A 27017-nucleotide genomic window follows, 5' to 3' on the forward strand; every position below is an offset into this window, starting at 1 on the left:
AAGATATTTAATATACCAAATTGAGACTGTATCCAACAAATCAAATTGAGAATAGGAATTGAGAATTAATAAAGGAAACTGAAGACAAATTTGCAATTTATAAAGAAATAAAAATTCCTTGTTGAATTTTTTCAGAAGAACTAGAGAACTGAAATAAAGTGGCAGATTTCAGTGAATGAAAAATAATAAGCAAGGAGGGGGAAAGCAGCCAGAGATATTGTTTGTTTTTTGACTCTCTGTTTTAACTTGATAAAGTCTTTTAAAATGCCTTTCTTATTTTTAAGCCCTAGTCAAGCTGTTTCATGTAGTTGGGTAATTCTTATGTCAGTCTGTAGATGTGAAAACCCATTTTCACATGGACTACTTTATGCAATCTATAAACAAACTCTCAGAGTTGGGATGTCTTTCACTCCAGTTCTCTCATTGAATGTTTGGATATTGTCTAACAAATCATAAATATGTAGATCTAAACTGGTGATACAGCTTCTGTATCAGTACCTCCAAATATATGGAATTCAATCTCTCCTGAAAACCATTTTTTTCCAGAATGCTTTAATAGGCAGTTGTTTAAGTTGATCTGAAAGTTGCCTCCCTGTAATTTTATACCTATTCTTGTTCCTCTCATCCAAAGAAAAACAATTTTAATCCTCTTTCACATGATTGTTCTTCCCATGTTTAGGCATTTGCCATATTAAACCCTCTCTTCTCTGAAAGGACTTTTCTTTTTAATCCAAACTTCCTAACCTAGATCGATATTTACATTTTGAGGCCCAGAGCTGAACACACAGAATATTGTATAAAACATTCGTGACACATAGAAGAATTGCATTTGAAAACCACATTGTAACAAAGAGTAAATGATTATATTTTTGTAATTAGTAACACATATCCCTTTACTTTTCCTTAACTATTGAATTAAATGTTTTAAATTATTTTTATTACTTTTAACTATCTTGTTATAATATTATCTTTTATATATCTTATCAATGGTGAACACCTTTATAAATATTCTGGGTCTCATAATTACTCAAGGTATCTTGCTTAATTTACCTTTCATCTTGATGTAAAAATGCATAATATTAGATTCAAAACAAATCTGTCATTAGTTTATTTAACAGTGTTTATCGTGCTAGTATTTTCATTTAATGATTTTGGCAATTTTTTATTTTATTGAAGTATAGTTGATTTACAATGTGTTAATTTCTGCTGTACAGCAAAGTGGTTTGGTTACATATATATATATGTTTGTCTTTCATATTATTTTCCATTACGATCTATTACAGGATACTGAATATAGTTCCCTGTGCTATACAGTAGGACCTTGTTGTTTATTTCATTTAGTGATTTTAATTTAAAACTGAGCATTTAGTTAACATACATTAATGCTTGGCTTTAATAATTGCTTCTTCTTCTTCCTCTTCCTCTTTCTCTTCTCTTTCTTTTCTTCTCTTCTTTTCTCTTTGGCAGTTCTCTGTGGACTGATACAAAAAACTAGTGCAATCCTGCCTGGTATGGACTTGTTGTCCGGGACGTATATATTTGCGGTCCTGTTAGCATGCGTCGTGTTTCAGTCTGGCGCCCAGGAGAAGAACTACACCATCCGGGAAGAAATGCCAGAAAACGTCCTGATAGGCGACTTGCTGAAAGACCTCAACTTGTCGCTAATTCCAGACAAGTCCTTAACAACTCCTATGCAGTTCAAGTTAGTGTACAAGACCGGAGATGTGCCACTGATTCGAATTGAAGAGGGTACTGGTGAGATCTTCACTACTGGAGCTCGCATTGATCGTGAGAAATTATGTGCTGGTGTCTTAGTGGACACCCGTTGCTTTTATGAGGTGGAGGTTGCCGTTCTGCCAGATGAAATATTTAGACTGGTTAAAATACGTTTTCTGATAGAAGACATAAATGATAATGCACCATTATTCCCTGCAACGGTTATCAACATATCAATTCCAGAGAACTCAGCTATAAACTCTCGATATGCTCTCCCAGCAGCCATTGATCCTGACATAGGAATAAACGGAGTTCAAAACTACCAACTAATTAAGGTGCGTTTTAAAAATGCTTCGTTAAAGATAGCTCATTTTTTAAAGGGAAGAAAAAAAAAGGATCTTAGTGTACTTCAAATTTTGAGTAAGCCATCACCACAATTTTACAAAGTTTAAGTAAAGCATAGCAGAGAAAATTTATCAATGCAATTTTTGCAATTGCATGGAGTTTATGAATCTTCATTTTATGTATATTCATTTTCAAGCAGTTTGTGTTTCCACTAACAATCTATTATAGCAGTCAGACAAGGAGTTCAGCCTTGCTGCTTACAAATCAATAACCTACACAATATCTTACTTTTAATCTGTCTAGTCATGACTTTGCCTCAAACTTGGCCTAAACAAGCAAATCTAAACAACAAGAATGAATCCACAAACCTATCAGGTTTTCTAAGTGATTATTTTAGACAGAAAGCTTTATCTTGTCCTTTGAAAAGAAGCCAAATAAATTTATTTTAGGGGTGAATAGAACATTTTTATTACTAGCATTTCTACACGGATATAGTAGTAATAAATATTTTTCATGCTGATTTCAAGTCAAGGCAAGATCTTTAAGCATCTCTTGAGTCACAAAATGAGATTAAATTTTAGATATGTCTTGTTAATGTTAAATATTTTCATTTTGTTCCAATTCTTTGAAAACACAGAACATTTATTTGCAGTAAAGGGTAAGTCAATTTTTCAGTCAAAGAGTTTCAGTTAACCTAAAGGACCTATTTTGGTTTGATTTGGGTCTTGGGGTGGGAAATGCAGAGGGAAGAATAGATGGAATATTTGGTATTCTTTGAAATATGTGCAGAGAGGCTGCATTTATCAAGTGAATGGGTGAATATTTTTAATTGGCTATATGGTATATAGAGTAGTAGAAAACTCAGATTGGGGTATGTGATATAGTACAATGCACTTGAATGATCTTGGCGAATGTGTAAAAGAACAAACGTGCAGGTATAATATAGATATGGTCAAGCAATTTTCAAAGTTTTATAAACATTTTCTGACTGTTCACTACCAGATTATGATTATCATAATGACCAATGTTAAAATTATTCAAAGAACACATAAATAAGATATTTTGATGAATATCATCTGAAGGTTTTAGCACGGAGGATGTGTAATATTGGAAAACTGCTCAGATGATGCTGATATGTTATGGAGATATATTTGTTTATAAATACATTCAGAAGTCTAACTCTAGAGATCTTTTGAGTGATTTCAAGTGAAATACGGATTTGTATGTGAATATAAGAAGTAAAAACTGAAAAAAGATGGATGATTTATAAATAAGCATTTCTAAGTAAGGTCCTTGCAATGGTGTCTCCTTATCTGATGAAATGCAAAAATATGCAGGAGTCAGAAAGATATAGATCACAATTTTGTGCTTACCACCGACTAGACAAGCCACCTCCAGCTTAATCTTTCTTACCTTTAGTTTCTCCAGTCATAATATGAGGATGATGATATAAATTTCACAGGGGCAGAATTGGGAAGAATAAGCACTAAGTAGAGGGAAGATACACCTGCATAGAAGATTTTTCGAGATGCATTGAAACATTTGACTGTTTATAGAAATGTGAGGCTTATTACTTTAAACAGTAAGTTGCATAGCAGAGTGGATACTATATCTAAAGTTGCACTGACCAGTAGATGACTGGACAGTTACACTGTCCAGCAGCGATGATGGAAGTTCTATTATCTGTGGTATCCAATATGGTAGCTACTGGCCACATGTGGCTATTGAGTACTTGAAATGTGGTTACTGTTACTAAGGAATTGAATTTTTAATTTTAATTAATCTTAATTTTAGCCACCTGTGGTAAGCGGCTACTATTTTGGAGAGCACAGCCTAAACAAAGAAAAGCAGTTTATTTGGAAAATAAAAATTGACAGATTCAAATCAAAATGGGACCTTATTAAATTTAAATCAGGAATTAGTAGTAGGGTCTCTCCACCCAACTATCCTGACAAATGTGTTATTTTGAAATGCAGTGCTTTACTGAAAGAATAATTTTGTCATGTCTCCCTCAGGGCAGCTTAATGAACTTCCAAGAAATTTCTGATTTGTTTTGAAAGCTGCTTAACAAATTCAAATTTAAAAAAAAAAAAAAACAAATAAACCCACTGGCATAATTTAGGTTTATTAAAATCTATTTTCATTTGAATTTCTTTGAAAGATTATCAGCAAGTGACATAAAGACAGGCTCACTAGAGGTTCTTAGATGAGTCTTAGAAATAGACATGCTCTACAATTTCATTCTGTTTTAGAATGTGTGATAAGCCTAAAGTGATGTACCTAAGTACTGGGGCATTTGTATGGCCCAATGGGCAAATACTGTCCTGACTGCTTGTTAAAAATAATAATTATGGAACACAAAGCATAGCCCTGGGCTTGCAGAGGGCCATCTCATGGGTTAACTGAGTGCACTTTGACATACAAAAAGGTCCTGTCATGAAAGTGGTATGTATGCTGGGGGAGGGGGGATAGGGAGGTTAAATAAAAAGAAAAAAAAGAAACATGTTATGATTCATCCATAAACTTTAATAAGCATTATAATTTGAAAGTAAGTAGGCCAACCATACTAATTTATTTTAAAAGATGTGTCCTGCAGAATAGGTTGAGGATTTAATTAATATTAACTTGTTCTATTTTTGTTGAGTAGACAAGACTAGCAAAATCACAGTTTATCTTAACTAAGGAAATATAAAATTTATATGAAAAGTTCAGATAATGAAGGGAGAGAAGGGGGAGATATAGAGAAAAATTCTAGGAAAAATTAGGTCAATTTACACATGAAAGTGTCTTGCTATTAACAAATCTATGTTAATTAACAAGATAATTAACTGAAAATAAAGGTATTTGCTAAATGTATCAAAATGTATATAATAAAAGTAGCATAAGACAAAACTTACAATATTGATCTTCAAAAAATTAATATATAAATATTTTAATTTCATTTATGCATTTTATGACATTAGGTGTGCTTTGGCATAAACAAGGAAAGCATTATTATTACACATTTTAAATATTTGGATATTGCATTTCAGGGTAATCATTTATTTTGTTTATGATCATATGACTAGTAAATTGGGAACCAGAATAAGGTCTTCTGACTCTTAGATTTGATTGACAGAAAGAGACAGATAGATAACCTTGAGGGTGGGGATCACAACAAGTTTAACAGGAAGGAAGAAGAAGAAAAAAAGAAGAAAATGAAAAAAGACAAAGTGAAAAGAAAGTGAGGAATGAATGAATAACATGATTACCAAGTGATTCTGCTTAGTACAAAGAAAATTATGGTAAAATAAAACTTATCCACATGATCTTGGCAAGGTTAATTTTCAAATTTCTGAGAGATTAGGTTACTCTAAAGAAAAAAAAGCTTCATCTATAAAAGTTTTTGATGTGAATTGCCACTTAAAAAAATATCCAGAAGTGAAATCTTCCCTTTTCCCTGTCTCAAGTAAAGACATGGTATAATGAGAATTCCCCACGATATTCTGATAAAATTTCCCTTAATTTGGACTAGCTATGCTAAAGACCTATAACTATATATATCTATATATACACACATATATGTATATGTGTATATATACACCATTTTTATATATTATAAATATTTTATATATATTATAAATATATAATTTTTAAATGTTATTAAATAATATATTTTAAAATATATGTTATACATGGTATATAGTATATACTACATGTACACTATACATACATACATATTGTATACTATATATATAATTATCTGCATCTATGTGTCATCTACCTAATAAATATATACCACTGAGCCCTAGTAGTATTTGACAGAGCTGTCATCCAGTAGTAGAAAGTTACAATGTCTTTCTAACTTCCACCTTATTATTCTGATGGCCTGTTACTTATAAAGCTTTTTTTCATATTCTAAGTCTGTTGTCAGGGAAGCTCGTACATTCACAAATAGAAATATACTTCAAGCACCCAATCTGACTCAGGATATGGATATAAACCACTGGGATCTACTTCTTCCCATGGTTGGAACTCAGGGGAAATTAGTTTGTGTAATGATGTTGCATATGTCTTCATTTTCTGCTTCAGATTTTCAGCTTCCCTTACATATATCAGCAATAATGTTTCTATACTAGCCCAGTGGCAGTGTGTTGATTGGTCCCCTTGAGGCAGGCATGACGATGTTTCAAAGGTTGACTGTGCTGACGGAGCATGAAGATCAAATTTTTCTCAGATTCGTGACCCGACTCAAAGCCCTCACACATTTTTGCCCATCTCATAAAGCATCCTCATCTTTTACATCCACCTCAAAAAAAATTAATCTTGGGCAGAGTCTTTTCACATAATCAAAGTGTGGGCCCTTGTTTCTATTTTGTTTAAAATAACATATATTTGGTTTTTACTTTAAAAACTAAATAAGAACTAAACATCTTGCCTGTTGATCAAGAGTTTGGATTTATGAAACTAAGGTTAGACTTAGATTTGCTTTGAAATCTGGGATTAGAAAATCCAAATTGTGAAAATTCTATCTACCGTTAGATTTAGTAACCTTGAATACGCTTGCCAAGAATGAGACATCAAATAATATATTGTGGAGCTAAAGAGCAAGCAAACTTTATTATTCTGAAGGAATTAATATTTCTTTATCATATGTATCCATAGATCAAAGTAGTGTGTAGTATCAGGAGGAGTGAGTAAAATTCATTAATGCCATTGCAGACATAATATGCTATAACAAACAATGTTATAATGTGCTATAATATACATAATATTCTATAACAAACAATGTATTTAACTGCTTTAGAAAGCAAAGTTGCCTCTAAAGATATTCAGAAGAGTTTGAATATAGTGATTTCCTCAGTTTTCAACTATAAAATGAAGTTTTATTTGGAAGTTCACCCTTTCAGCTTTAAGATAACTTGATTTTATATTCTCTGAATTCTATGATGTGCAGATTAACATTTTTGATCTGTGCTAAAAAGTAAAAGAGATGACAGTCAAATGCTAATGACTGTTAGGTCCCTGAAAGCTAGGGGTTATTATAAAAGTGCACCTCCAGTGGGGAAAAATGACAACATAAAACTCATTCTTTTCATAAATGGTTCTTTATTAATGTTGTCAGGTCTTATTACAATGAGAGTGTGACACTAATAGGATTAAATAACTTTTGACTTCATTGCTATTATCAGAGTCCTGGTTAATATAGTCCACTAATGCCTTTCATTAAATACACGTGTTACTAATAGTCCCACATGAAACACATATATGTAGGACATTTTAGATAGCTCAATTCTAGAATTTATAAACTAAGATTCTGAAGAGCAAATGTATCTCCCCAACTTTGATTAATTTACTCACATTCTGCCCTTTGACCTGATAATAGCAACTAGCTATAAGAAATACTGCTAAATTTTACATGGATTATTATTAGGCACAGGTTTATTGATCTGTTATTCTATTGTTCACTGTATCTAAATAAAAACCAATTTGATGTTTAATTTTGTGCCTGCCAAAGGGAAAGACTTAAAATCTATTAAATATATATTTAATTACAAGACAAAATTATAGAACTCTTTAATGAAAACATGAGGTTTGGTTATACAGATCTACTTGGCTCCCATAATTCTGATCGATGTTAATAATCTGAGATAATAAACATTCCAATGTGTGTAGTTAGCTCAGCATAAATTATTTGTTTGATCTATACAACTTTATACTGACTGTATAACAACACTCTTAGTGAACTGAATTCAATGTTAGACCAAAAAAAAAAAATGATGGATTGGTAAAGCTTTTGTACCAGAGGTGATAACATCTTGTTCAGAAGTGATGATAAAAGCAATAAGGTCATTCGGGGGGAAATTTCTGATTTTGACTTAATTCGATCAATAAAATAATTTAAGCAGCTTTATGCTTTTACCAAGCTTTATGCTTTACACTTTTATGTGAATTTGGACCAATTTTGAAGAAATTATTCTTTATCAAAAAATATAAGGTGCATATGAAAAATAGTTCTTACTTCAAAATCAAATACCAAAGAAATTAGTATTCTCCCTTTGCATTTATCAGTTTAGTCATCTTCATAAATCAATAAAAAAGTGTGAATAATTCGATAGCATAATGAGAAAATAAATTGCTTTGACCACAAATTAAATTTTAGTATATCTTTGTTGAAGTGTCTTTTAGTTTCTGAATGCACATAGAAGGTACCAGAGGAAGGAAAGTATTAAGTTCAATTTAATTTTAAAACACAGAGCTTAAATAACTATTTTTGAAGCGTTCTTTATACATTGGTCTTTTGCTTGCAGAAATTAATATATCTCCACCAATATTATTCTACAATTATGTGATAATGTTTTTTTTTCTTTGTAAAAGATTAAATATTCATTACTAGACAGCTCAGTGCATCAAAATATAATATCCACATTCATGCACACAGAAATGTGTCTTTTAGCAACTAAAACAATAAAACTATAGCTGTCCATATATTTTTCATTTGCTGTGAAATGTAAGATGTAATTCTAGATGATCAGTCATAAGAAACCTATTGCTTTTTTTTAACACAGTGAAAGAATGTTTATTTTTTAATTGCTGCATGTAGATGTCTGTAAACTTGCAGGTAAACTAAGAAAAGTAATACAAGGTTATAGAATAGGAAATAGAAATAAAAGACCTTTTGAAAAAACTACTTTTAAACTTTGTTTCATTCAACAAAACAAGGAGTTTTAAAAGTTGAATGAGTAAAATGAAGTTTTAGGTTATCTCACCTAATTTACATTTGTCCTTGAGATCTCACTTAACCAGGAATTTTATTTTATGGAGGATATTCTCATTAACATATCTTATCCTTTTGCTTATTTTAAATATAGAAGTCCATTATTTTAAGCTTCTCCAATAGAATGAAGTAAAACTCTAAAGAATGGAAAGCTGTTCTACTAAGTATTTTCTTAGTTGTAACAGTAACTGACTACCAACTAACATCTTAGTCTAATTCCAGTCATCTAAATTTAACATATACTTAATGAGTGCCCAGCGTACAAAGTCTTGAGGGATAAAAATACATTTGAAAAATAGTCACTGTCCCCAGGGAGCTTAATAACAGGCATTATGGGGAATATATTTCTACACTAATGATAGTAAGGAAGAAAACATTTATTATATTAAAAGAACATTTTATCTTGAATTGGTCATTCTGACATTAAGAACATGGAATTATTTTTGTGTTCACAGTTTCAGACAAGTTAAAATTTCCCAATCTACTTTCAGTAGATTTTTCACCCAGCACTCTCATTAATTCATGATATTTTATTTTTTACTAGGTCTGCAATTATGGTAGTGATACTTTCTGCCAACATTTATCAGCAAAACAATTTCGAGACTGGAAATAAAATCTTTTTGATGAAAATGTTAATTCCTGTGCTAGTGGTGGTAATTACATGAGTCTTTCTATTATCTTAATTCTCAAACTTGTTGTCTATGCCTCCAATTCCTCTTCTATATAATGGCGAAAATAAAATTATCTTTATCTAACAGGTAGGGATATTATAAAAATTAATGAAATAAGAAAAATACATAAAATTTGCTGAGTGCCTTGAAGAAAAGTGTTTTATAAACAGTAGTTACTGGTTTTGCTCTATGGTTTAAGATTGTAGTCTCCCCCAATTTTTCTAAAATTATGCTCTAAACTCTTTAAAAACTTATTTTACAACCTAATCTTTTCACACATATTTTATATATGTATACAGAGGAAAATATGACAGCATTATTCTCTTTCTCAATCAGTGCCACTGGCTCCACATTTATTTCTTGACTTAGTTCAATTTAAAACAAACAAACTTCCATTTACCTTCTTTAACTTGTCTCTTGAATCAAATGTTTCCTTCTCCTCATTTGTCTTTCCCTCCTCCTGGCCCTCCATATGACTATGATATTGCTAATGTGAATACTTTCTCATATACAGCTTCTACCATCTGGAATTGCTTTATTTACATCTCATTCATATGTCATTTAAAAAAAAATTAGATGTCCTATCTTGTCTTTTCTTTTTCACACTGAAAACTCTTTTCTATTTTCCTATTTCTTTTCTTGTAAGTCAGTCAAAATTGTCTTTCTCCAGTGGATTCTGTAGGAGAGATATGTAATAACAAATTTGAATTTTTAAATTTTTAATCATTCTAAATTAAATAGGCTTTAAAAGTCATTTTTGCATCAGGATATTTGCTAGAACTACACTTTCATGGATACTAGTATGTTTTCCTGGTTTAGGAGGGGGCCCTTATATTCACTGAGCACAAGAGTTTGCTTAGAAGCATCCATTTAAAGTAGCTTAGTCAGGGACAAGAAGAGTTTTGCTGTCAGTAAGGAGAATAATGAAGTAAATAGTTAACAGAAGAACAAAGTGATGCTCTAAACAATCCAGGGATGAACAAATAAAAAAAAATTTAATGGATTATAAATAAAGAAGTGTAGAACTTTATAGATTACTTTTAGTTGAACATAGTGCATTATTGAAGTCACTGAATGATTGTATGGATGAATATGAGAGTGCATATAGCTATCAAAAAGTAGGAAAATATAATCGTGTTTAGATTATACAAAGTAATGAATATTCGATTAACTTAGATATTCAACTCCCTTCCATAAGTAAATATGAAATGAAGGCTACTTAGGTTGGTTGAATACACAAAAGAACTATAAAATTCTGATTTTGATTATTATATTCTTGACTTCATTTAGTGATGTCACACTGCTTTTTCTCTGAGGACTTAAATATTTAACAGATTTTGTGAGTTTCAGGAGGCCTTCAAAGCTTTTAATTTTACTCTGAGGAAAGTGATTCCTAAAGGATCAGCTACAGGTAGCCATAGCATTTTCTTCAAAACCATATCACCCCTTCAAATACCTCATTATCCTAGATTCCAAAACCAGTCTAGAACTTTCTAAGTCGAAGAAGTAGTGATGACCATCCTATCATATTTAAGCCTTTGGAAGCCATTGTAATGGTGTGGGAATGTATCTTTAACTAGAAGTACTCATGGGACTGGAAGAGTGAAAATTTCCTCATTGGGGATGGTATATATATGGCACTGAGTTGAAACATTGTTGGCTGGCTTCTATATAGGCTGAACTAGCTTATCCATCTGTAGCTTTTAGGATTCTAGACATTTCTCTGAAATCTATTTTCTCCAGAAAACCCGTCTTGAGTTTTCAGGCATATTTAGCTGCCTCGAGTTTTGCTTTAGTCTTTCAAATGATGGTTTAGATCAAATACCTAATTGGTAAAACGAATGGATTTTTATAAAGCTAGAGGTCTCACATAGAAAACCAGTTTACATGCAAAATAGCTAGATTAATAAAACTGACATTTTAATCCCTTTAACTCTTAGAAATCTGATTTTTTTGTTATTTATCTAATAGACATGACTTCTTGAGCTGTATATTCTACACAAATATAATCATACCATGGCAAATTTAAGTAGTTTAAAGTAACTTAAAATTTTTCTCCACTTGTTTTATTTGATATTTTGTAAATAGTAATCTCATTTTAACTATGTCTGGCCTTCTGTAATCTAGACTGTTAAAGGTTTGAGGCAAAAAATTGACTCCTGTCTGAGATAATCTTCTACATACCCTACAATCTAGTGGCTGGCCTTATTTGAGTATTGATTAATGTAAAAATAGCATTTTACCAAATAGCTCCCTGATATTACGAGACAACTGTGGAATTTGGTGAAGCAATTATTTTTGTATTTTTTCCCCATTTTAAGGCATAATGTATTAATTAGATTCAGCTATAAGTAAACATAAGCTATTGTTTTAGGTAACCTCAAGAGTTATTTCAAAGTATCTTCATGGTTTGCTACACAGTTTACTGACAATTGTTTCATCTGCCGCAACTGTTCAGCTTTCTTAAACTTGATTGCTCCAATGGGTTAGTGATAGTTGATTCACCCATATTTGCAGTGCATTGCCACAATGAGTTATCCACAATTCTTTTTACTGACAACAGCTTTTGTATCTTGTGTTACTATGATATTGGAAGATTTTTTTTCCCCACACATAACTGACCACATAACTCTGTGATTTCACACATTAGCAATTTGTTTCACAAATAACTGGATTTGCTGTCCTAGTTGCAGTTATCCATAGTTGCTTTAAAAGATAACTGCTTATTTTGATTATTACTTAGGCAATATTTGTAGTTACTTTAAGTGTTGCTTTCTCAAATGATTTCCACAGACACAGTGGACAAACGGTTTGACCTGTAGAGTTCAGATTCAATTTGTAGATTAAAAAGAGAATTATCTTTGGGTGCCTTATACATATCTTTGTGTGTATATTTTTTAACCTCTATTTTATCCTCACCTGGTTTTCTGTTATTTACTTTCATTGTATAAAATGAGGCTAACCACATAATTTATCCTCCAAATAAGGACAAGTTTAAAAGTGAAAGGGCACCTCTTAATAATTAAACAGGGACACAAGAATATATGGTCACAATACATAAAACCCAAAACATCTAGTTTCTTCTTTGCCATTTTATGTTGTTTCCTATTCTTCCTAAAGGTCTGAACTACCTTGAGCCAGAGAGCTGCCACTTCCTGCATAACATCAATGAAGTAAAACATTACTTGCACAAACTCAAACTGGACTCTCCATTTATTTTAGCTGAACAATTCTCAGGTGAACAATTCTGAGTTAGCTCAACTGGCAAAAGATTGGCCTGTGAAGAATTATCTGGCAGCAGACATGCTATCATCAAATTTACGTAGGGTGAATCCTTTTCTGAGCTGGCATTGTTCATCTCATGTAGTGTTCACTAAAGCTAAACAGGCAAGAGAATGGCATGGAAAGCAGATGTAATTTCATTAAAAATTATTTTATTTTGGACATATGATTTCCTTAATCATTATTTAAATATATGAAGGCTATCTGTCCTTTGCTTCCAAGCTTTGGCTCACAAAAATTAGGAGGGATTAGCCTCTGGCCAAGGTTCTAAACAATTAAGGTTTTAAGAAGTTAAATGTGTTACCCCATTTCTCCTTTTCTACACCGTTTTCCCTGAGTACCTATTTATCTAGAGACCATTTGAGTATAGCCTAAACAGTTGATGAGTTAGAGAACCTCTTGCACATCTTTTCAAACTAAAAATTAGATTGTAGATAAGAGCCTTGAGTGGTTTTTGTAAGAGAAGAATAGTGATTTTATCTGCATGGACATATTCTTCATAAATACTTTTAAAAGAACAGTTTATATTTTCCTTCATTATACTGATTTGAGAATAATGGATACTTGGATGCAGTATCAAATTGTACTCTGTTGTTGTTTCTCCATTCACCAACATTAAAAAACATGATGTCACCAATAATCATTTAATTATTTTTGCATCATATGTTTTGGTTTTCTTCATGGATTTGCCTGGACTTCACTCAGGGTTTTGAAAATTTTTTTACATACATACTAAATATATATATATATTTTTTTAGATAGATAAATATGGGCACTTAAGTCACCATCAGGAGATATATATTATATATTATATATTGTATATTATATATTACATATTATACGTATATATCAGGTGTATTCTGATGGTGACTTAAGAGTGCCCATATCCTATTCTAGTTGAGCTAATCATTTTTCTAAAGATAAATTTAAATTTCACCTCCTAAATATCCTATATGCCTTGACTAATAGAACCAGATATGATGCAGAATTCTATTTTAAAAGTCAATTGCGCGTATCAGGATTACTGTTCTTTTATATGGCATTATTCATGAAAAGCAAAGCGATTCAATGAATTAGTAAACACATTTCAAGTATGTTTATTTTGAAACTTGCCTTTAATTCTTAGAGACAGCTTGAATATTTTAGTATAGTCCCTAATAAAAATAATTGAATTAGATTCAAGTATCTAGGTAATAGAGTTAATAGCAATCACTACAAACCTAAATAATTCTGGTGATAATAAAAATCAAGTTAAATACAAAATGTGGTATAGAGTTCAGTTAGTTTAATAATCCAATGGTTTAATAGTATACATTTGATTTTAGAGTAATGATGTTTTAAAATGCAAATTGCTTATTATTAGATTCCTTAACTTTATATTAATTGTTTTTCTTCCACCTCTTGGCAGTTTACCAAATAACAAACGATTTTTTTTAGTACCTGCTTTTATTTTATTTATTTATTTTTAACATCTTTATTGGAGTATAATTGCTTTACAATGTTGTGTTAGTTGCTGCTGTATAACAAAGTGAATCAGCTATATGTACACATATATCCCCATACCTCCTCCCACAAATGATTTTGATCAGAGAAGAATGTCTTTTTCAGAAGTTAAAACCAGTATTTATTAAATGTTTACCAGTCTACTATCATTGATAGGGTTTTGCTATACTTCAAAAATGTATATCCCAAGGTTATCAAATTTTTGAGAAATTGTGATTACATTAAATTATAGTTTGATAATCAAAACATAATTTGAGCATTGCTTTAATATTCAGGCTTCTTGTCCTTGCTATTATGTGCGTGAAAGTAATTGATCATAATTCTATATAAATTATTCATTCTAAACTGTAGTCAATACTTTGTTATTCTATAGTTAATAATCAGATTTAAGTGAATCATATCTTTTCCCATTACCTTTTTTCTCCAAAATACTTTAAAAATATTTCCTAGAAATTTTCTACTTCAGCAAATGTATGTCAAGACTCCCAGACTGTACAGCTAAAACTAATGCAATATTGTAAATCAACTATACTTCAATTAAAAAAAAAAAGGCTCCCAGAAAAATTCTTTAAATTCCAGAATTATTAATGGAATTGGATAAACTCACATCTCCATTAGACGTTTTTTCCTGTTATTAGTAAAATCCCCTCTAGTTCTGATCAGTGTTGTAGCGGCTTTGTCCTTGGTTTTTATTATATATAGAATATTTTACAAGGAGCAGCATCTTCCCCCTTCTAAGAGGATAGTCAAAGCAAATTGGTGTGCTTATTTAGAATAGTAGGGATTTTTAAAGGGAATTTCAAATTGGACTTTCTAGGTATCACAAACCTCAATGTACTGGGCATCATTGATAAAGAGATTCCTCTTTTAACAATTTATTTTGATGTAGCTACATTCACTTTGAAGATTTTTTGGTAGTTGTACATATTTCCTTAAACCATTTTTCTTCTAACTATTGGCTTACTGAGGTTGTGAAAACCTACAGAGGCTGTGGATACCAACAATTTTAAGTTCTGCTTTGAGTTCCAGAGAGGAAATGTAATATTATACTGGCTTTGGCATATAAGACCTTTACATTAATTCTTAGTTAAGATAAAAAAATAATTTTCCTTTACCACATTGCCCAATTATCATCCTTTAATCAAAGTAACTTATTAATGCTACAGAATGTATTTGTGGACATTATAGTTTAGAACTTGATTTTGAGAACATTTTATTCTAAAAATCGTATCAAGACGTGACTTTCCAAATACACAGTATTTTCCTATTATGGTTAAACTTGTACCTCTTTTTGTCCCCCTCATCCCACCCTTTTAAACTGACTTGTAACTGCACGAGGACTGAAAATACCCTTGCTTATTTATCACCTTATGTGGTAAACTTTATTTAATGTAGGTATTAAAAAAGGAGGTAAAACCCCCAAAATATCCCAATTCAAAAGAGAGCGAAACTAAAAATTCTTTTCTACTAACTTTATACTTTGAAGCATTTATTTTATAACCCTTAACTGTCAAGAATTGTCATATGTTTTGCCATCTATGACAGCTCTTTTAGTAGAATAAGGGAAAGGCATTGTTATAATAAGTAAGGGATTTAAGTAGAGCAGCTTTCTGGTAGAGTGAAAATAGTGATAATTCTGCCGTCATGCTCTTGTTTTTTCCTGTACTGTCCACTGGGTTATCCATTATTTCTCAATATGATACAAATTAATTAAGATATGTAGTGAGCTGTGGAAAATTTCTTATATTTTGTCATAAACATATGTTTACTGACTGTACATCAATAAATCAGTAAGCAATGCATGAAACTCTAAGAATTATAGTATTATGAAAATATCTACAAAACCCTAGATATTTAAACCACTGTGTTTTTTCATATGATATTGTCACAGATCAAATATATTCACCATTTTTATTTTTAAAATAATAAACAATTATTGTTTAACATAATTTAAAAATAACATGTTTAAATTAACAAATGTAAAATAAAGAGTTGGACATTTATTCATATCAGATAAATAGAATAATGTTTTCTATGTATATATAATATTTCCCATAATGTTCAGTTTGTCTTTGTCATCTATAGCTTTAGCTCTTATTGAATAAGAATGTGTCTTGGAACCTGAATCAAAACTTGATTTTAAAATTTTAGTTGGTAACCAAAGATCAAATTTCTCCAGTTCTGTATCAGATGATCTGATCATTAGACACTAGTTGGATTCACTTAATTTCAAGTATTACATTTTAAATGTGTGTTGATTTTACCACCTATAATTTCAAGCTACTGTGTAAACCTTGGAAGTTTTAAATAGTACTTCCATTGGTCAAAAATAGAAATTAGTTTGCTGCTATTTTGGCCTAGCATACAAATAAAGTCAAAAGCTTCTCCTCCTAGAAACATTTAAACCATTTATATTTTCATAAAATTAGATATTACTTATTGGTAATCTCAGAGTTTTTAAAAGTACAATTAACCACAAGATAAGATAGTCTATATGAAAGTATGTTTATAGTCGGTTTACTGCCATAGAAAAGTGATGTTTGTACAAATGATTCTAATGCACAGATGTGATTCGTTTCTTTCCATTTATATTTCTGAGGCTCTTCTGATAATTTATTTGCTGGATCGTACAAGTATAATTGTAGTTATACTGATTTCAGAGTAAAGCTTTGCATTTGGATACAATTTAGTCTTTTCCTTTTAGGATCATAATTCTCAGTGTGTTGGCCCAGGGTTTCTTGACCTTGGCACTATTGACGTTTGGAGCTGGATAATTCCTTCTTGTGAGATGAGGTAGAACAGGACGGGGGCTGTCCTGTGCATTGTAGGAAGTTTATTAGTATACCTGGCCTTTACCCACTAAGTCCCTGTGGCACCCTCCTGCTTAGATGTGACAACCAAAAATATTTCCAGAGTTTGATAAATATCCCCTGTGTTGGGGAGGGGGTTGGAATTTCCTTAGCAGAGAACTACTGCTTTAGCCCACCCTTGCACAGCCTAGTGTGGTAGGAGCAGATTTTGTTATTTTTAGTAACTCCAAGGACAAGTCAGGGTGTTTTGAACACTTTCCCAAACCTTCAAACGATGAGCATTTCCAGATGAGAGAATACTTCACAAATGTTTAAACAATAAATGCAATTTGAACAGTTTCTTAAACCTTAGGAGTCATAAGTGGAAAAGTATTAGCACATAAAAAAGTATTAGCACCTTTGATAGAGATTTTATGAAGTAATAATGCTTTTTATGATTTCCAAAGTATTATAATTAATTTTCAGCATAGAAGTTACTTTCTTATCTATGTAACTGAAGGGGAACATTATGCTAAATGATAGAGCAAAGTAACTTGAGAGATGGTTTTCTTCTAATTTCAGATGGGATAAACAATTCATTAATTGCACAAAAGTATTTCAATATTTATTCTGCTTTATTATATATCAAGAAAATACACTTATTATTAACACTAACAAAATCTTAACTTATGCAATGAATCCACTTTATAAATTGAATATTTATATGAAACAAATGTGTCCTTTGCCAAATTAATTTCCAATCTTAGAATAAAAACTAGAAGGATAAAATTAATATGTATGAGTATTTTTGTTTGTAAAATGTTATAAATTTTGGGAACTCAGCTAGTAAAGAAAGGTTTATCTTTTCATTAGTAAAACCATTATTTTTTTTTAAATTTGATTTCATGGTTGTGTAAAACTTATTAGTTAAAATAGTTAAATGCTAATGTTAAAATAGTAAACTTTGAAAAAAAACTATTTGCTACTGTTAAGGATAAGAAATGATAAAAATTAGTATCTTCTAGCATTAGACAAATTAAGAACTGTTTGAAGATACAGTATATGAATGTAACACAGTTTACCTTGTATGATAGCACTAGTATGGCTATCTTGTTAAAAGAAGCATTTATTAATCCAATGTCTTTACTAATGGGTTTATTTATGATCAATTGTTTTCAGCTCTTAAATTTTATAATTTTTTCTTTTAGTATTGTGAGGCATGAAAATATATTTTGACCATATGCCTACAATAATTTTATCTAAACTGCTATATTCGTCATTGAAAATGTCTACGCTTTAATGTGTGAAACTGGGACCAATTTAGTTAAGTTTGTCATTGGCTGTGTCTGTAAAGAACTGATTAATAAGACTGGAAGTTTCAGGTGTTTGATTGATTGACATAGTTGCTAGATGTCATGGCATAAAAATACTGGTTCTGCCTTTCAAGGCATAACCTTAATTAATTTTGGAGAACTTTTATAAACATTATTATTCTCTGGATGGAGTTTAGATATTACAGTGTATTGATACTCTGATTAAAAAGTGTGATTCAGTGCACCTGAGGGGGAAAAAAAAAATTACTAGTAGTTTGAAAATATCATTGTTTCTCCTGATTCAAACTGATCCTAGACATAATTTAAATCACTCCTGGAATCAGTGTCATGGGGCGTAGTATTTGCTGATATTAAATATGTCTAGTAAATTTGAGTAGGCTAAGACTCCTTAAATATATAAATATAGTTATGCTTATAGAACACTGATGGCTTTTTTCCTCTGGAGGGGCTGCTTTAAGAAGAAGACATGATTTTTTTATTGGAAAGTAGTGGCAAAAATATTTTTGTCATCTACTATGCTGATAATTCATTTAGATAGCAATAGCCTATGTATTTAATAGATATTAAAATTTATTTTGACTTTGTTGGTTCCTTGTGTTTCTGTAAAAGATACCTGTCTTGGCCTGTGGAACTGGTAGTGCCAGTTATACAGAAGAGGTAGTACCGTCAGAGGAGGAAAATTACTACAACGATCATGGTAATGAATATGATGAGGACAATGGCAATGATGATGATACTGTTGATGATGAAAATCATGAATTTTCTAATGATAATCACTTATTTGATGATATTAAAAATGCTACTCATGAATTGTTTAACATCAGAGAAATTTGGGCTTCATGTTTCCATCTTGCTAAAAACATGGTCAATAATGAAGAATCAGAAATTATCTCAGAGGACATGGTACTTCCTTCTAAAATAGAATCAGGAAAACACTTAAGCAAATGGGGATGAGTTCCTCCTCCCCTTAAATTAAAACAGGAAAGGACAGGTAAGAGGTAAGGTCCTCTTAATGTCTCAAGATATATCCCATACGGTCAGTACCAACTGGGTAAGCCTTGGATTATGAAAATAACTCTGACTATAAATGGCCGCACCTGGCGCTTTCCCTGATTCAGTGGACAAGATGCTTTTGTCTGGGCATGATCTAATATTGTCTGCCCTGATTTTTTTCTCTCTTTAATTATCTTATTCCAGAGGCATGTCAAAACTATCCCATGGCCTCCATTCCTTGCCCAGTCTTAACCCACAAAGAAGAATGTGCATTTGAGTTAAAGTCTGAACTTCAGAAAGCCATGTATAAGATTGCCAATCCTTCACTTCCATTAGGGGAAAAAAATATACTCTTTGGTCTGTCTGAAATGTGCAGGGGAAAAAAAGACCCAGGTTTGCTGCCCTTCTCAGGCCGTCCTCCAACAAACGCTGTCCCCACCTCCATGATGATCTGCCTCTAACTGTTGGGCTACAACCTACCTCTCAAAAACAAGATCACTGAAAAATCTGGTACTTTCGTTAACAAATGTGAACAATGTTTTAGTGACTAACAATACAAACAAACAAACAAACAAAAAATATATCATCCACAAGCTTTGTCTGTTCATCCATTGATAGCATTAGCATTAATGACTTCCAATTATTCAGCAAAGCCTCGATTAGAATGAACCATCTCTTATTAGTCACTGCCCATTTGAAACTCCATTCCCCACAGAGCAAAGGATTTGAGCTATTCTTGCAATGATTACCCATTTCCAAGAGAATGTAATCTTTGGACAACTTTGTCATTGACTTCTCTCAAGAAAATTTGCCACCATCTTTATCATGACATCTAGTTAATCAGTATTCAGACACCCTGACACAGAGAAGAAATGGCCTTCCCATATGATATAGAAACTGAAATCCTTTTTTGGAGTAAAGGAGATTTCTGGGCCTTGAGGATTAAGTAGGATATTAGTAGAATGAATCAGATTTTGTTTTCTGTTTCATTTATATATGTCTCATATTTAGTCATTTGTTTAAGATTTTCCCTTTTTTTCTGAAAGTCAAAACCTGGCTTTTCAAAACTAAGTGAAGAATAGACTGAAAAAATTGGAAACCTGATGAATGGATTTGTTTCAATATCCATCTGTTCTCATGGATATAACCACCCTGATATCTTCAATTAAATCTCCTTTGGAGGAGGCACCCCGGGCGGGGGTCGTAGCAGCCGCTGAGTAGGGTGAGCGTTTCCTCCCACTCGGTCATGACGCACAGGTTGGGCACGAGCGAGGCTCTGGGACAGGAATTCCAGTGCTGACCATCGAGTCCGACTGGACCTGGGCCTCTGGGACAAATTCAGTGAACTGGCCACCAAGTGCATTATTAAGATCGTGGAGTTTGCTAAACGTCTACCAGGCTTCACCGGCTTGACCATCGCAGACCAAATCACCCTGCTGAAAGCAGCCTGTTTGGACATCCTGATTCTGAGAATCTGCACCAGGTATACCCCAGAGCAAGACACCATGCCGTTTTCGGACGGCCTGACCCTGAATCGAACCAGATGCACAACGCCGGGATCAGACCCCTGACAGACCTCGTATTCACCTTCGCCAGCCAGCTCCTACATCTGGAGATGGACGACACGGAGACAGGCCTTCACAGTGCCATCTGCTTGATCTGTGGAGACCGCCAGGACCTTGAGGAACCAACAAAAAAGTAGATAAGCTACAAGGACCATTGCTGGAAGCACTAAAAATTTATATCAGAAAGAGACGACCCAGCAAGCCTCACATGTTTCCAAAGATCCTCATGAAAATCACAGATCTCCGCAGCATCAGTGCTAAAGGTGCAGAAAGTGTAACTACCTTGAAAATGGAAATTCCTGGCTCAATGCCCCCTCTCATTCAGGAAATGCTGGAGAATTCTGAAGGACATGAGCCCTTGCCCCCAAGCTCAAGTGGGAACACAGCAGAGCACAGTCCCAGCACCTCGCCCAGCTCCGTGGAGAACAGCGGTGTCAGTCAGTCACCACTGCTGCAATAAGACACTTTCTAGCTACTTCAGACATTCCCCAGTACCTTCACTGCTGGGATTTAAAATGCAAGGAAAAAACATTTTTACTTCTGCTTAGTTTTTGGCCTGAAAATATATTCAAACTCAAGAAGGACCAAGAAGTTTTCATATGTATCAATATATACCCCTCACTGTCTAACTTACCTAGAAGTACAAACTTTTTAAATTCTAAAAATTAGCCATTTCATGCAACCCAAAACCAGTTAAAAGCTTCTATTCTCCTCTTTGAACACTCAAGATTGCATGGCAAAGACCCAGTCAAAATTATTTCCCCCTGGTTAAGTTTCTGAAGACTCTGCACATACAGAAGTATGGCTCTGTTCTTTCTCTCCTATACGTTTGGTGCTTTCCTTTTGTTTTGCATACTCCAAATAACCAAGACACCAAGGTTATGGAACAGATTACTTACATGTCCAGTTAAGAAAGGATCAAAAAGATAACTGTCTTGCTTTCACAGATCAAGACATCAAGGTAAGGAAATGGGACTGTTGTACATTGTGGCAAGATAAGGCTACTTTAGTTAGTATAGAAGCTTGTCCTTGCTCTCTGGATGCTCTCAGACCACATCTTTTCTTTCATGTTGCCCAGTGAAGTATACAACAAATTCACTGTACTAGCAGAAGAGAATTCTGTTATCAGTGTAACTGCCAGTTCAGGTATCAAATGTCATTTGTTCAATTGTTGGTGTCACTTTAAATTAAAAGTGGTTTATTACTTGTTTAATGACGTAACTACACAATTTTTTTAAAAGTACATTTTTACAGTAATGATAGCCTCCAAGGCAGAAACACGTTTCCATGTTAATAAAAGTTTTTGTTTATATTCAGAAGCCACTAGGGAGATTTCATGGGATAATGACGGGCTAGTCTACCACCTGCACCATGTAACTCTGTATCCTTCCTGATTCCTGCTTGATACTGGGGGGTTTTCCATTGCCTCCCAAAGTCACAGGCAGAGAATCTGCGTCCTCTGGCCTGATTCAATCACTGTGAAGCAGAGTGGAGGCTTGGGTGGAGTGGTTAACAGATACAAGTGTCAGTTTCTTAGTTCTCATTTAAGCACTAGTGGAATTTTTTTTTGTTTTGATATATTATCAAGTCTGTGATGTACTTTCTCTGGCTCTGTTTGTACATTGAAATTGTTTAACAATGCTTTCTATGTTCATATGCTGTTTATCTTTTTCCATGGAGTCTCCTGGCAAAGAATAAAATATATTTATTTTAAAGGTGAAAAAAAAATCTCCTTTGTTCCAGCCCATAACATTATGAATTTAACACTTTAAAACATTTCAATCTGAATGCTTATACCAAATAATATAATCAAGTAGTTTGATTATTCTCCTAGTTGGAGGACACAGAATAGTGACAATGACACATGGCCATAAGAAAGGAAATAGATAGATTTATCATACATCACCAAAAAATTCCTGAAGTAATGGAGGAATACACTTTAAGACAGAAGTTAGTATCAAGACACTATCATTTTCAGTGACCTTCCCGAGTACGTACTCTTTTGTCAAAGAGGAAAAACAAACAAGCTGTTCCTAATGTTGAAATCTGATGAAACAGAGAAAAAAAGTCAATAGAAGGAATTACTTTTCTTGGGACTAACATTAAAATAAAAGAACCATATGCTACAATATCATTGTTCTATTAAATAGTCTTTGCTAAATATCAAATAGGTAAAATAAACATGTGATATCTTAAACCTTGTGCATGGCTTTGCCAAGATTAACACCACTGTTGTTAATATTTTAATGTAAATTCTTTTCTTCCAAAGAGAGTTGATACTTTCTTAAATACATGACTTTCCTTTCTGTAATATAAATTTAAAGTAGGTAGGGACTTGGTGACTTCAAGGTTATCGTCAAATATGTGACTAGCGGCTCAGGTCATTTTACATGTAATCCATTTTTTATTGTATTTCCCTTGACAGTGCTACAAATGAATGCTGAAAGAAATGTTCTTGAAATAGTGCATAGAATCTAAATGACATCACACTGTTGAATATTTCAGAAAGAGTTGCTATCCTCTTCAGTAGTTCTAGGCAGCCTATAGCAAACCAATGAACTCTTAATGGAATTAAAGTAAATTTATTATAGTAACAATTATATTTGTATTAAGAATATTAAATTTATTTCCCTATTGTTTTCTAAAATAGCCATATCTCTGTGGTTTTATCCATTTGAAACTATGCAAATGGATAAAACACTGGCATTTCTCTGGCCCAAAGATGTATCAGTAACAGTAAGAAAAAAAGAATAATTTTTTTAAAAGTCAGGTGGGTTCTTGATAAATCAAGCAGTGGTAAAGCTCAGAAATAAATTTTTAGTCTTTCCCCCAGCATTCCTCGATCTACAGAGTAAACAGCTTTTATGTAAGCAGTTTTAGAATCCAATCTCTTTGGAACTATTTTTAGTATTTACTGGCAGTGTATGCATTTTCTGGGCGACTGTACTAGATTTATAGCTCTGGAACTGCTGTGTTTTTTATTACCTTCCAATAGGCAATGAAGTGGTGTCTTGCACATGCATATGTCAAAAATGCTAAAGTTTAATACAATGGTTCAGCTAATTCTTTCCCAGAACAATAGGCAAAAAAATAGCTTTTAATTCGGCAAGGAATATTCCTTATTCATTTTTTTCAAAAGCAAAAATACTTCTCTTGGGAATTTCATATCCAACACCAACTTTCTTTTCCTTAATTTTACAAATCCTTACAAAGAATTAAAGTCTCAGATGAGCTTAATAACATCTTGCTTATTTCAGCGGTTTTTGTCCTAGATTTGCAAACTCAAATCTTATTTTTGAATTTAGGAAGAAATGCCACTCACAAATGAAATTAAGTCTTTTGAATTACATGAGTTTATTAGAAAGTCCAAAATTTTTTCTTAACCTGAACTAGAATTGGCAATTTTGTGTACATGAGATCAAACTAGTTTAAGACACCAGGATCCAAAATCAACATATAATGTGTTGCATTCAATTCATATAGTATGTTGTTTTCTTCTCTGAGTTTTTGTTGTCTCTTTTTTTTTGTTTGTACATATGAGTGTTTGACAGATGTAGGGTTTTGTATTTTTTAAGTACACAGGCCACTTACCAAACTAAGTACTTGTCATTATTTCTTCCAAAAATAAAGGTTTACAACTAGGTTATACATTTTTACCAGAGATTGACACTGTAGCTTATTATATCCCTAACAGAAAAAAATAGTTGTTTTATAAAATAATTCTGAAATTGTTTTCTGGACAATTTAATTAAAGCAAAAGAAAAAAAGCAACCTGAGTCAACAATTACAGTATATTCCTATTCAAGCACAGACTGAGAATTAAAAACAAGAACAACCAAACTTTGCCCTTTCCCTTTTTTTTTTCTTTTAAAATAGGAATTATCTTTTTAATTCACGCATTTATTCATCTAACAAACGCTTATTTAATGTGTTTGTATATGCTGGGTGCTATGTCCTTAGAGATTGTACATATAAACGAAGCTTGATGCCATTTTATCCTACACTCACATTCATTAATGTAATAGAGGCTTAAGTAAATTACCGAGAGAGACACACAGATGAGTGATAGTTCTCTCACCAAAGGATGACCATTTGGGAGAGATAGCAAAAGATTTTCTCAAGATTTTTTCCCTATAAACAAGGGGGAAATAATTCTAAGTAAGTTTAGAATTCAGGATACTACAATTATTCCAAAGCTCTAACTTTTTTTTTTTTTTTGTATATAGGAAATATCTATGGTAAAGTTAGCAAGGTGATGAATTAAGAAGCCATATATCTTTATTTCCCCTTTTCATCTTTCCCATTGTTTTCATGTCATGGTCTAACATATGACAAAGAGCTTCAGGTTTTTTTCATGGTTCCTATGGATTTGAATGTCAGTTGAGCTAACTGACATGGGGTAGAACTAATGTTGGATCCATGTGTTAGTCATTCTTTATTCCTGAAGGAGACAAGACAGAGGAACAGCCTTGGAATAGTCATTCATTAAAGATAGTAAGCTCATGTTGGTACCACACTTTAGCATCAGACTTAGGTATCTGTCCAAAACTTTGTTGAAAAGTATTTATGTCTTATATGTAGGCAACGCCTTTTCAAATTACTGGGATAATATGAAATGCGTTTATTTATTTATTTTTATTTTTATTTTTTTAAACAATTTTATTGGAGTATAATTGCTTTACAACGGTGTGTTAATTTCTGCCTTATAACAAAGTGAATCAGTTATACATATACATATATCCCCATATCACTTCCCTCTTGTGTCTCCCTCCCTCCCACCCTCCCTATCCCACCCTTCTAACTGGTCACAAAGCACCAAGCTGATCTCCCTGTGCTATGCGACTGATTCCCACTAGCTATCTATTTTACATTAGGTAGTGTATAAATGTCCATATATACACTACCACTCTCTCACTTTGTCCCAGCTTATCCTTCCCTGTCCCCGTCTCCTCAAGTCCATTCTCTAGTAGGTCTGCGTCCTTATTCCCGTTTTGCCCCTAGGTTTTCCGTGACCTTTTTTTTCTTCTTTTAGATTCCATATATATGTGTTAGCATACGGTATTTGTTTTTCTCTTTCAGACTTACTTCACTCTGTACGACAGACTCTAACTCCATCCACCTCACTACAAATAACTCAATTTCATTTCTTTTTATGGCTGAGTAATATTCCATTGTATATATGTGCCACATCTTCTTTATCCATTCATTTGTCGATGGACATTTAGGTTGCTTCCATGTCCTGGCTATTGTAAATAGAGCTGCAATGAACATTTTGGTACATGACTCTTTTTGAATTATGGTTTTCTCAAGGTATATGCACAGTAGTGGGATTGCTGGGTCGTATGGTAATACTATTTTTAGTTTTTTAAGGAACCTCCATATTGTTCTCCATAGTGGCTGTATCAATTTACATTCCCATCAACAATGCAAGAGGGTTCCCTTTTCTCCACACCCTCTCTAGCATTTATTGTTTGTAGATTTTTTGATGATGGCCATTCTGACCGGTGTGAGATGATATCACATTGTACTTTTGATTTGCATTTCTCTAATGATTAATGACGGTGAGCATTCTTTCATGTGTTTGTTGGCAATGGGTATATCTTCTTTGGAGAAATGTCTCTTTAGCTCTTCTGCCCATTTTTGGATTGGGCTGTTTGTTTTTGTGATATTGAGCTGCATGAGCTGCTTATAAATTTTGGAGATTAATCCTTTGTCAGTTGCTACATTTGCAAATATTTTCTCCCATTCTGAGGACTGTCTTTTCTTCTTGTTTATGGTTTCCTTTGCTGTGCAAAAGCTTTAAGTTTAATTAGGTCACATTTCTTTATTTTTGCTTTTATTTCCGTTTCTCTAGGAGGGGGGTCAAAAAGGATCTTGCTGTGATTTATGTCATAGAGTGTCCTGCCTGTTTTACTGTAAGAGTTTGATAGTATCTGGCCTTAAATTTAGGTCTTTAATCCATTTTGAGTTTATTTTTGTGTATGGTGTTAGGGAGTGTTCTAATTTCATTCTTTTACATGTAGCTGTCCAGTTTTCCCAGCACAACTAATTGAAGAGGCTGT

The 27017-nt window shown here is 32.7% G+C and overlaps 1 protein-coding gene and 1 pseudogene across 2 annotated transcripts in view; both read left to right on the top strand.

Annotated features, from left to right (window-relative positions):
- Positions 1–27017, top strand: part of PCDH11X (protocadherin 11 X-linked) — a 685545-nt gene that overhangs the window by 47802 nt on the left and 610726 nt on the right. For both annotated transcript variants that reach the window (XM_059911038.1, XM_059911039.1), the window contains exon 2: positions 1468–2051. In XM_059911038.1, coding sequence (XP_059767021.1) covers positions 1512–2051 — 540 coding nt within the window. In that variant the 5' untranslated portion in view covers positions 1468–1511. The remainder of the gene's footprint in view (positions 1–1467; positions 2052–27017) is intronic.
- LOC132357868 (retinoic acid receptor beta-like) lies at positions 2973–21432 on the top strand (annotated as a pseudogene).

This window comes from Balaenoptera ricei, chromosome X, assembly GCF_028023285.1.
Source record: "Balaenoptera ricei isolate mBalRic1 chromosome X, mBalRic1.hap2, whole genome shotgun sequence".
In the NCBI taxonomy this organism is placed as follows: domain Eukaryota; kingdom Metazoa; phylum Chordata; class Mammalia; order Artiodactyla; family Balaenopteridae; genus Balaenoptera; species Balaenoptera ricei.